The sequence below is a fragment of the Vicugna pacos genome, chromosome 30 (genome assembly GCF_048564905.1).
Source record: "Vicugna pacos chromosome 30, VicPac4, whole genome shotgun sequence".
NCBI lineage: Eukaryota > Metazoa > Chordata > Mammalia > Artiodactyla > Camelidae > Vicugna > Vicugna pacos.
In genome coordinates, this window is record NC_133016.1 from 5,568,510 (window position 1) to 5,580,845 (window position 12,336).

A 12,336-nucleotide genomic window follows, 5' to 3' on the forward strand; every position below is an offset into this window, starting at 1 on the left:
TTGTCAAAATATCTGCTGAAACCTTTTAATTTCTACTTATTTGTAGATTCTCTTGGAGTTCCTAAGAATGAGATCTTAACACATATAAATACTAACTTCATCTCATGATAATAAATAATAATTTAATAATAAGAATAAAAATAATTGTAAAGTAAAACTAAATGTAAAATAATTTTTTAATATTTAAAAGGGTTTTAAATAATATTAAAAGATCTTGACATAATTGCACACAGAAAAGGTACAAGAATAGTACAGAGACTTCCCAAATGTTTACATTTTACTGTATTTGTTCCCCTATGCCATATGTATGTATGTGCATGTAAACAAAATTTATTTATAATGCACGTGTGTGTACTTTTTTGAGCCATTTAAGAGTAAATTGCAAACATGAACTTTCTTTACCCCTGAAATACTTAAGTATATATTTCTAATTCACTTTTCTGCTCATTTCTTTGAGAAATTAAGAGGAGAATGACATTTGATGACATTCTTGAATATTATAAATAAATATCCCTATGAGGAAGGTGACCCATTTAATTGTTTGGATTTCTCTATATTGGTGTTACTGGAAGCACGGCCCTTGAATCAACAGCACTGACATCTGCTTCCAACTTGGTAGAAATGCAAATTTACTCCCCGACCTTGATTTGGGGAATGAAATCTCTGAGACTAGGACCCAGGAAACCAGTTTATCAAGCTCTTTATGGTTCTTCTGCGCATTGAAGCTGGGGAGCTGGTGCTCCTGACGAATTGTGTTAGAGTGAGCTTAAAGCACAGCTAACTGATTGTCATTCACTTTCTTGTGAAATATGCTTTATGTATAAGTTAATTAAGAATAATAACAACTAGGCTAACTTCTTTCCTTAGTTCTTGGTTGGTTTCACATAAGGTTCATGTTGGTTGTTACAGTACCCGGAAGACTACTCATGTTGACAGTTTTCCTGTCCTCACAGGTTTAGACGACTCATTCAAGTTCTGGAGGGCACCATCTCGGATGTCCAATCAAGATCAAGATCCAAGTTCTCTCTCCACCTCGGAAACAACGGTACTCAACAAAGAACGCTTGAGGGCTGCATGTTGACTTTCTGAAAAAATGTGAATTTATATAATAGAGAGATAAGAATGGAAATGACGTATAAGGTTATGACTATAGCAGCTGTGATTTATTTGAAGTGTTGTCTTTTCAGAAGTAGGGTTTGCCTTGCTCAAGTAGGTACACTGAATAGCCTTTTAGATGAGTTTTCAACCTCTTTTCTACCTTTTTTTTCAAATATGTGTTTTTTTAAATGTTTTCTTTTTTAAACTAGTTAAGGGTTTTTTTTTGGAAGAGGGTTGGAGGTAATTAGCTTTTGTTTATTTTTTTGATGGAAGTACTAGGGATTGAACCCAGGGCCTTTTATATGCTAAGCATATCCTCTACCGCTTGAGCTATACCCTCCCCGCTATCTTTTTTGATAGAACCAGGGTTCAAAAAATTTTAAATGTTTATCAGTAGTAGTAGAAGAAGAGAACAGATCCCATGTGATTGGTAATCCTTGATTACCCTGAAATTAATTTTGCTTAAGAACAAGACAATTTGAAGACTGTTGACCCATTCAAATGATTCCAGTGTGGTACTGATGATTTTAAACACACTTCCAAATACTTGCATCAGACAGAAGCTTGTCTTGATTATCTGTACTACCTGAAATTTATATACCTGCCTGCCTTTCTTCCTTTTTATTTTTATATATAAGTTGCTTTGTTCTAAAAAGTTTGAGACACTAAGTATTTCTAAATAATGACATGCTAAGTTTCATTTGTTTTGCAAGCATACAAAATCATTTATTCTCAACTGGAAAATATTGAGTTCAATTGGAAAATGTTTTTGGAAAAATTACTGTGTTGTAGAACCTATTAGAAAGGCAAAGGCGTGACACCACTTCTTCCAGGAACAAAAATAATATGAGAATAATAAAAAATTATACAGGCGTTAATAAAATTCACCTCCTACAGTTTCCCAAGAGACTGGTACAGTTTTAAAAGTCTTCTTTTTTTTTCCCCCGAGACTCAAAAGAAGAGTTTATGTTTAGTGCTAAATTGAACCTTTATTTAGAAGAATAGAATACCCCAGTTCCACTAGATGTCATGCTTTCCTTCTCACAGTAGAAGTAATGTGTATCTTTATCTCAATAAGAGAAATAATGATATGATTAAATGCCAGAGGGAACTGTTTTAATTGGTTATTTAGTTCACAGAAGGACAGCATTATTCTTACTCTTCTTAGGTTTCTCTGTTTAAAGGTTTATAGACGGATTTTGAGATCTTGGTACATTCTTTGCTTATATAAGCAGTAAATAGTAATTGCTCTAAATAACTTTGAGTTATCTTAGCTATTTTATAGATATCAAGTTGTGTTTATACAAGAAGACTTAAGTACAGAAAACAAAACCAAATCAAACTTTTGCATTTCTCTATTTGATAAAAATATGTAAATCTTACAGATTAGGTTTACTAGATTTTCTGAGAAAAACTTTGGAAAGATGTCACTTACTATAATCATTATTAAAATAGAAGTACCTCTATTAAAGCAAAAGTCTTTAACTTGTTTATGTAAGGATATCACATAGACTTTTAGAGCAATGTACCAACAAAATCTGTTTTTTTAAAGAATTCTTATACATAGTCCAATGTAAGATTTACTTCTTGTAGTTTCTCAAAAGACCAGTGTTATCTGTTAGAATTTTTACAATCAACGCTTTTCTTTGTTTTTTGGTTTCCAAATAGAGTTTGGGTATTAGTGACTTTTATTCACAAAAAAGTAGTCTGATTACCCCAGTTCTGCTAATTGTTCATGTTTTCCTAACCATGTGAGAGATCTGTACATCTTTGTTGCAAAAGGAGACAAATCTGGAGAGTTTATTCATTGTACTCGTATTGCATTCAACCTAAGCTGCCAGAACCCAGACCAACCAATACTTCCTCAGGTTTAAGAAAATGCTGAAGTTACAAATTGAGATATCAGTTGAGTGGATGTAAATCTTTTGAGCTTATCTTGTTATTTATATCACTATTTTGTGTCTCTCCCAGAATTGAGAAAAGATGCAATTTGTGGATTGTTTTGTTTTTCCACGTTGTCTTTCTAAGGAAAGCACCGTCCTTTGATTTGGGTCGTGTCATCCAGTGTGCTGTTACTGGGTCATTATCCATTCTGTGCTGTTGACGCCACATTAGGGACTTCCATCGTGTTATCTAACGAATATTAGTTCAACGTTGTTTGGCAAGCTTTGGAAGAATCAGGACTTGTATGTTTTGTAAATTACAAATAGAGTAGAGTGTCATTGTCACCTTGGGGCAGTTGCCCTCATAAGTAAATGCCGTTTCAGAGATGGCCTCCCCGCAACTCAGTGTCTTCTTCCCCAGGATAGGAGGGGTCAGACAGTAGTTGTTTTTCCCCCTGAAATCACATTTTTACCCCTCAGGAATATCTGAACTAGGGGGTGTTTCTGCCTAGGACCTACCAGTGTGCAGCCACAGCTTTATGGCCAAAACTTGGTCTTTTCTGTTGGTCTTGAGCAGAATTATCTTTGTATTTTTAAAAATCTGTTTTATCAGATGTCAAAATAAAGGAAATGTGGATCCTTTCCTTTTGAGCTCAGACGAGGACACACTCCAGTTTGTTGTGTGTGGCCACCACGTTGCGTGCTACAGATGGGTTCGCCTGTTAAATCTGCACTGCTTAAGGGTGGTGCCCTTTCATAAATGAAGAAACAGAGTCTTAGAGAATTTACGTATTTGTCCTAAAGTCACAAAGCTATTGGAGGGTGGACTAGGACAAGGCCGAGGGAGCTTGTTCCTTTAAATCGTGTCCAGTAGGGCACAGGGGCCTGGTGTTAAATCCCTGTGTGTGAGTAAGTGATTCTAGTTAGGCAAGAATCTTACCTCATCTTCTGCTTTTTCCTACCACAATGTTTTTCTGAGCTTTCTTTTTTTTTATTTTACATGCAGTCCTTAGAATCTTGAATCTACGTAGTTGAAGTGATTTAAACTTCCTATTGTAAGTTGTTTAGAGTTAATGATTACAAATTGTGAAGCACAACAAAATTTTTCTGCTCTTGGGCCTATAGAGAAAGTTGTCATTTGTAAAAATGAACACTTAGAACCCCCAGTTTTAAAAATGTAAATAGATGTGTACTCTTTTTCATGCCACAAATCCTCATTGTCTTTATTCCCTTTTAATTTTTTAAAAATCAAATAACCTATTTAGATTATGAATACTGGTTTTGATGAAAGAGAATGGAAGAAATTGTAGTCATTTTGACAAATAAAATTCCTGAGTCCTAAATTAACTCTCAAAAATTTTTGAAGTACCCAGTGAGCTCTTGTTTCTGTAAGGCAGAATACAAAGAAAATATTTTTGAACATTGATGCATTTTGTTTATATGACAGAAATTGTTTATTTTTAGACTCAAATTCCCCTTTAATATGGTAAATGACTGCTATTTCTGCTTTTTCAAAGGAATTCTCTTAAAATTATAACTACTTTATTTTACAATGAAGCATGATTTAGAGAGCTTCTTCCGTTATCAAATCTGTTTACAAACATGTTGAAGGAAAGACTATCTTTTAGTTCTCAGAAGCAAAATGTGTGTCTGTTTTAGGATAGTGGTTTTAAGTAACATCAGCCTGCCTGCACTAACAGGCCTTTACTGCCTTCTGTGCTAGTAAGGTGAGAACGCTAGGGGTACATATGCTTCAAAGAAAACTCAGTTTTGTTTGTCTTGTCAAGGGAATGCAAATTGAAAATCTCAGGATGTGCCAGGTGGCAAATGTGAAAGTGAGGAAAATGTCTATGTTGTGATTTTGCACTGAAGCCATTTTAATGAACAGGGCGAGTGACAGATAAAAGAATTAGACTCCCTGCTGCAAGAGGACAGCCTGACCTCCCGCTCGATGCCTCCTCCTGACAGCAGGCAGAGAGCAAGTGAGAATGTCGTGCTCTCTGCTCTCGGCGAAGGGAAGGGATGACGCATCGTGCTTAGTGTGCCCTAAGCCAAGCCACCCTGAATCCTCCGCCCGGGAGGTGGCCCGAAGCCCCAGTCAAGCTGAGGGCCGTCCGTGGAAACAAGAGGAGGGGGAGAAGGAAGCACGTCCCTCAGAGGAGACCAGCCGGCGTTCCGGAGCTTTGTCTGGGGATGTCCTCTGACTGGAGGAGCTCTGTGCTGTTGTGAATATGGTCCTGGACTGAGGATCCTCATTCGAGTCTGCACTAGGCCCACCCCTTGTCCCTGAAAGAGGACCTGGACCAGATCAGGCCTTCTCTGCCTGTAGCATTGTTGGCTCCTATGAACCTCACCTTCTGGGAGCTAATACTTGCATTTCCAGGTTGATTCATTGTTACTTGGATTTCAAGATGACAAGTAATACATGTATGTTTTGATGTGTATTATGAAATATAATCAAATAAATATCCATGGGAGATTATTTTCAAGCAATCAAGGACTTGAGCATAGTACTAGAACAGGTCAGCCTAAGACTGCATGAGTGTTTGTCAATTGAAAGGATGGTTAGTGAAAAGATAAAAGGTTCCAGCATCCTTGCTCTCTTAAATTTTCTAATATAACCAGGAGAGCTCATGGCAGGAGTCAGGTTCATTCGTCAGCTCCTGCATGGGCTGTGTGGTCAGTCTCAGCGTCTGACTGTTACTTCACAGACTAAACGTTACCTGGATGTCTGTTGATAGGAACTTATTTTTTAAACACACCTCTTATAGCCAATTGTAAGCAACTATAATTTAAATAATTTCTTTAGGTTTTTGCCCCCTGTTATCTGGATCTAATGTTATATAAAATAAGATATTTAATACTTGCTTACTTATGAGTGATTTATTTGGACCGAAATTTATCCAGCCTTCATTGTTAGGTGACTTTATGTGCTTAGCTTACATTTTTTGGCTACGGCTTTCTATCATTTATTTCTTACTACTGTAATGTCATACTTGAGGTGGTGAGAGGTGATTGAGGTCTTGACTTGAAAGGGGGATTTTTAAAACTGTATATTAATTTCCTGTGCCATTATCTTCAAATTTATATTCTCTTTGCTATCAGAAACTGCAAATGAAAATAATCTTTTGAGTTTTGCTTTCATCCTGTCATATCAAATCTAAAGCAACCTACTTTAAGTGTTGGGATAAATATGCAATCAGTGTGCAAATATCGTGAGCTGTACAGGCTCTGGGTTTGCTGGAGGGTTGACGCGTGAGTTCTGTTGACAGCTCGCGCTACCTGCACGCGCTGACCTGGAGATTGTCCAGGCGTGGGAAATTCATGCTGTCTCAGAGAAGAGAAATCGATGGAAAGATAGTGTTTTCCACATAGGAGGTGCTTGACGTCAGTTTGGGCTTTTTCAGTTTTAGGAGGCCACACAGTCTGCCCATCTGTAAACCTGTGCGTCAAATTGTGTTCACTTTCTATAGAATTTCTGTTAAGTTTAATGCTTCAAAAAACGTATTCTAAAGAACAGTGTCAGCATATTGCCTAATTCTTAAACCATTTCTTTTGTGATGGGAGAAGCAGAGAAGAATTGTCTAATGCTTCTGCTAATTCTTCTATTTAAATTTGCGCGTGCCATTTGAAACTCTAAAAAACCCTTTTATTATGAATAGAAATGCAAACTATCTGAAGGGCACAGTGAATTATAGGCTAGTTTTTTTTCAGCCTTTCAGCATTTGAGCAGTAAATGGGAATTGGCTTTATCAGGACCATAAAACCCTAGATGGGCTTCAAATCAAAACTTTTCTCCTTTGAATTACTGATTTACGAAACTGTAACAAGTCCTATAAGAAGAAGTAGAAAGTGCCATTCAAAACCTTACAGCTCTCAGGATATGCGTGGTTAGTGGTGCTAACTAGGGCGCTTCTCTAATAAACCTTTCTGTTTAAGGATATCTTGTGTACGTATGGCTTGTGTTTCATTTTCCAACTAGTAACGTTAACAAGAGGCTGTTACGAGGAAGATGATTTTCTTTGCTCTCCGCAGGTGGCAGCTTCGTTGGGGAGTGCTGAATTTCAGCCACACATGCTCTGCGCAGCGCCTCTCCCTGAAGCCTCGCACGACCAGTTTGTGGCTCAAGGTATCCTTGTTTTAGGAAAACATCCTCCTTTCAAAAAAGAAAAATGGCAAGTTGGTCCAGTTAGATTCTGGACCATCTGTTTGTTCCTTAATGTCTGAATACTTGGGACACAGCACTTTGCCCTGCCCTTCTTGTCTTGGCTGGTGTACTGTCCCCCAGGGCAGACACACACACACACACACACACACACAAACTGCAGGAGTGGGATGTCTGAGGTGCCGAGCGGTTAGGGAATTCCCCAACTGCCTCTCTTTGGCACTTTCAGGAACTTTCCTCTGATTATCAGAATTTGTGAATGTTGTACGTAACCACAAAGTAAACAAAATAGTGATAACTTTCATGCTTATTTGCAGTAGCAGGTCAGCATGAAACTGCATCTCCGCGGCCTCCTCAGGATTCCTCCCTTTCTGCTCCTCTGCCCAGACAGTGTGTTTTTGTCACTCCGCCTCTCCTCTCGGCCGTATGCAGTCTCCTGGACAGTCTCCTGGCGACCACTCCAGGTGACACCGCAGACGCTTTGCGGCAGGCTCGCCTCATGGAGCTTCTCTGTGGGTAAGAGACCACGCTCCTGGAAAGGAAGCAGACCCAGGCCTTCACTTTTGCCACAGTTGTCTTGAGAGTCTATTTTAGATCTGTTAAAACACTTGGATTGGTTTATATCGACTCTTAAGCTTCCTCAACCTTTATCCTGATTTTTTAAAATTCAGAGGTTCTGAAACCTGACTTGTCCTCTGCCGCACTCAAGGAATATGATGCAGGTCTCCTTGGTCATTCTGAACGGAAGTGAAGGAGGTTTGGGGTTCACCTCCCTAGTGGTCGTATCAGAATAATGATGCTGGGTTGAAAACTAATTTTTGAAATTCATTTGGAGTTATTTAGTTATGGGAGACTGAAACTTTTATTAGAAAATATTCTGATAAAATTTAGAGAAATTGTGATTTGGTTCTGTCATTGACCTAGTATTAATTAGCATCTGACATAACCTTTTCTGGTTTTCTGGTTGGTTTCAAGGTGTAGGTTAAAAGGCCATAGACAGTGAATTCAGTTCGGCTTAAGTCCTGATTGTAGTTCATTCTCTCACTAGTGTTGCAGCCCTGGGAAAGCCACTTCTATCTCTGAAGATTAAATCAGACCTCAGTGCTTTTTCTTTCTTTTTGGAATGTTAAGAACAATCTGAAAAAAAAAAAGTTTTCCCTACTTCACTTCATACAGTTATGATCGCTCCTTCACTCTGCCATTTATTTATTGCAGAGTGAGACTGGAGTTAGTTCTCTTCACTTATTCGTCATCTCTTCTACTCTGATGCCTGCTAGGTTGGAAAAGGAGACTGCTGGTTGATCTCTTGTTTTGTTTTCCTTCTATAAGGTCTTTATTTTATTCTTCCTTTAGTGGGTTTCATTAGAATTCTTTGTTTCCCACATTTATCTGATAAGGTCTTTTCCTGTGTTCTGAAATACTGTAAGATAAGTTTTTATAAACATTTACTTCCTTCATTTTATGAAAATCCTTTTTTCTTCAGTTCTATTCATGGTTACATCTGAACTTCAAATTCTGATTGGTTAGTCTTCAGTGGGCAGCGTGCTGATTATTTAGAGGGTGTCCGTTCTCTGTCCTCCCAGTATTGCGGACGCCGCCCTCCTAGAGACGAGGGTCCGGGAGCTCCAGGCCCTGCTGCCTGCATCCCCCCCACTCGAACACACTCAGGCTCAGGTAAGTGTCTCCCTCTCACCTCATGTCTGTTTGTACCTTTGTTTGCCATTATGTGCCCAAAACATAAATTCTGCTGTGGATAGATTAACCATAAGAGAGGGCTGAAGCTCTCTCAGGATATACATGGTGTGATGAGGTTATTTGAAAGAAGATACTTAAAATTTTAATCTGAGAATCTTTGGATGGTGGGGTTTGAAGACCTCGATTCTATCCCTGTTTCTATAATTAACCAGCTAGAAGTGTGTAATCAAAGGTCAGGGCATCTTTGAGCACCATTTTTAAGAAAGGGGACATTGTATAGCCCACCTTCCCCCCTGTGATTTTAGGCTCTCTCTCTCATTTCCGCCGAAGTTGAAGTTGTGAAAATACTTAGTGACTAAGTTCTGTGTATTTTCAGAACTCAGTCTAATAAGAATAAGTTTATTTTTGTTCCTTCACAGGTATTTACTATTTTTCAGTTGTTACCTGTAGCTAGAGGCTGTATGTAAAGTATACCAAATACTTCTTTGTGTAAGTTGTTGCTGATAGAAAATGTTATGCTGACATCAGATTTTAAGAAGGGCTACAAGATGTACTCTGGTGATAAATACTGCAAGGTGGACAAGGCCAGTAACTCTTGCTTTGTGGTGTTTTCTTTGAGCTTTCTCAGTAAGGCAGACCCCCTGCTACAGTGTTGGGTGACATAAACCACCTTCCAGACACTGTCCCAGCATGGTGTTTTCACTGTGAGTGTGCTTGTGTGCATGATGGCCACCTCTCCGTTTTTCAGTCTGTTCAGCGAACAGAACTTTATTGAGGGCCCGCTGTGTTCCAGGACCTTCCCTAAACGAACAAAACGAAGGCCCTTCTCCTCAGGTGGGAGCAAATCCATGTGTGTCTGATGAGGCCTTAAGTGGACATCTGGGAAGAGAACCAAAGCAGGGGCAGGAAGTGGTGTCAGAGCTGGGCGGGTGGGGCTTTTCCGCAGAGGGTGGTCGGGAGGGGCTTCCAGCAGTGACGGACGTGTGGCCTGAAATAAGCGAGGAAGCTGGTCCTGTGGGGCGTAGTGGGGCCCCTGAGATTGTGGCTTGCTTGGCCTGTTTGGGAAGTAGTAGGGAGTGGCTGGAGCAGGATCTGCGAGGCGGAGGTGGGGTCGGAGGGTACAGCGCGTGTCCCGTGCCAGGGCTCGGTCGGCATTCCTGAAACGAATGAATAATATCAGTAGCAGACATTCATGGGGTGCTTGTTTGCATGCATTTATGTAATCCTGTCATCAATCACATGACGTGCGTTAGTGGCCTTGTTTTACAAAGGAAATGGCTGGAGCCCAAGGATGCGTAGCTTGTCCAGGGCCGCTCACCCAGTGAGCAGAGCCAGGGCTCCAGCCCGTGCAGGCTGGTTGGAGAATCCACAGTCATACAGTGTTGCACTTCCTGGCCTTGTGTGGACCAGGTGCTTCTTGCCTCTTTGTCTTTATATGAGATGATTCATTCGTTCATTCCAGAACAATTCTGGAGCGTACGCTCTGCCACGCTGTGCTGCAGGTGCTAGTGATACACCCCTGCCCACGTGAAGTCTGTGTCCCGGGGCAGGAAGCACGTAGTAAACAGTAAATAGAGTGTAAGTATTTATCAGGTGGCAGCACATGATACGGAAAAAATAAGTGAGGACGGGTGGAGTGGGGATAGGTGGCTGCTCTTCCGGTAGGTGGTCTGCAAAGGCCTCATGAAGGTGAGGTTTGAGCAGAGACCTGGTGGGGCAGAGTGTGGGCCACCTCTGCACGTGAGGTTGCAGGCAGGCAGAGGTACACGTTTCCTGCTGAAGTTTGTGGTTGGTTGGTGTATTTTTTTGAAGAAGAGTTTCCAACATAAAAAAGTTACTTTGTGAACTGCCATATCATTGGCTGATTAAATCTTCAATATGGTAACTTACAAAAGAACCTGTGACAGCTCAGCTGCTTCCTCTCTCTAATACGTCGTGCTGGCTCTCACCTTCCGTGGTTTGTCTGTTTGTGGTGATACCGCACCTGGGGAGGGTGGACTGGCTATGACCTCAGTAGTGTCACATACGCAGGGGTCAGCAAATGCTTCGCAGCAGTGAGGGAGTTAAATTTCACAAACTGCTGCATTTTATCCAATAGGAAGAGTCTAGAGCCACCTATGCTTTGATGGAAAATATATTGGCAGATTAGATAAAAGGGAGTGCTTTTCACCAGGAGAAGCAGGACGGAAGAACCATTTGGAAATAGTCCAAGGCCATTTACCTCAGAGGCATGTATCCCTCATGCAGTCCCTGACTCTGGCAACAGCAGAATGAGGTGGGAGGAAAAGCTGTGAGTGTGTGCACGTGTGTGCACGTGTGTACAGAGAGAGGCTCCAGAACATCTCTCGAGTTCATGTGTGTGGGCTGTCTCGTTGCCTGGGGAGGATGAATACGCGAGACACCAATTTATTGCTTAATTTGTACATATCCAGAGAACTGTTTTCCAAAGTAGTTTCGCCAGTTAATACTTCTTATGGTGTTAGTATCAAGCAACATCTCGGAGTTGCTTTTATTGGTAGTCTGGGGGAAGACTTAATGTTTCTTTCGTAATTAAGGAGAGTACTTTTATGCTGAAGGATAGCTGAGGGCAAACATTGAGCACACTTGCATTTTATTTGTAGCAGTAACTAGGCTGGTAGGCTGGCTTCTCCCACCCCTCAGTGGTACAGTTGAAGAATGTTTTGTAACCTTTCTTTATAAAATTGTCGATTCCGTAGCTTTAGGCTGCCCTTTTCTGCTTCTTCCAGAATATTGATTTCACAGTTTAGCTACATGAAAAATTTAAAGACTTTCTTTCTCTAAAAGAAATTCAGAATTTGCTTTGGAAATATTGCTTTGTTTGATATTATTATAGTTGACAGTGTTAATGTGGCCACTAATGACATGCTGTGTATTCATTTTAGGTCTTTAAAAATTATGGTTAATATTTTATCACTTTTTTATTAACTTATGTTACAAAAGTGTGGCTTATTATACTGCCTAGAAAAGTAAAATACCTTATCACTGAGATGGGCTTTTCACATGACACGTTTTGTTTCCTCCTTTTCCGAATAGGTGTCCTTTCTCCTAGAATACCTGTCTTCTTTGTCGCGGCTTCTGCAGTCATGTTTACTGGTAGATCCTGACCTCCTGGTTCAGGACGAGCTTCTGAAATCTCTGATCACAAACGTCATCAGAGTGCTCACCATATACATCAAAGATGTGCTAGGTAAGTTTTCTCTAGTTTAGGGTGAAAGTAAATTATACTGAGGAATAACATCTTACTTTGCACCAGGTGTCCAGATCAAAGTCACATCTTGGATTGTTCTTTGCCAGTATTTTATAATGTGTTTTATAGTTTGGATATTTTCATTGGTTCCAGGAGGCCATTTGAGGCAAATATGTAGTATAATAAAGGACCATTCCCCTGTGCTGTCATTTTAAACGAGGGTAAAGTTCTTTAATGTTAGAAAGTACAGTGAGTGTTAGATATTAATTATTCTAATGAGCTGTGAC

General features: G+C 40.0%; 1 protein-coding gene across 6 annotated transcripts in view; it reads left to right on the top strand.

Moving 5' to 3' along the window:
* The window catches only part of RTTN (rotatin), a 113,019-nt gene that overhangs the window by 76,560 nt on the left and 24,123 nt on the right, over positions 1-12,336 (top strand). For 5 of the 6 annotated variants that reach the window (XM_072952117.1, XM_072952119.1, XM_072952120.1 and 2 more), the window contains 5 exons: positions 954-1,045; positions 7,017-7,110; positions 7,464-7,662; positions 8,730-8,820; positions 11,896-12,049. In XM_072952117.1, the coding sequence (XP_072808218.1) occupies positions 954-1,045; positions 7,017-7,110; positions 7,464-7,662; positions 8,730-8,820; positions 11,896-12,049 (630 nt within the window). The remainder of the gene's footprint in view (positions 1-953; positions 1,046-7,016; positions 7,111-7,463; positions 7,663-8,729; positions 8,821-11,895; positions 12,050-12,336) is intronic. The other variant, XM_072952118.1, reaches the window with a different exon arrangement.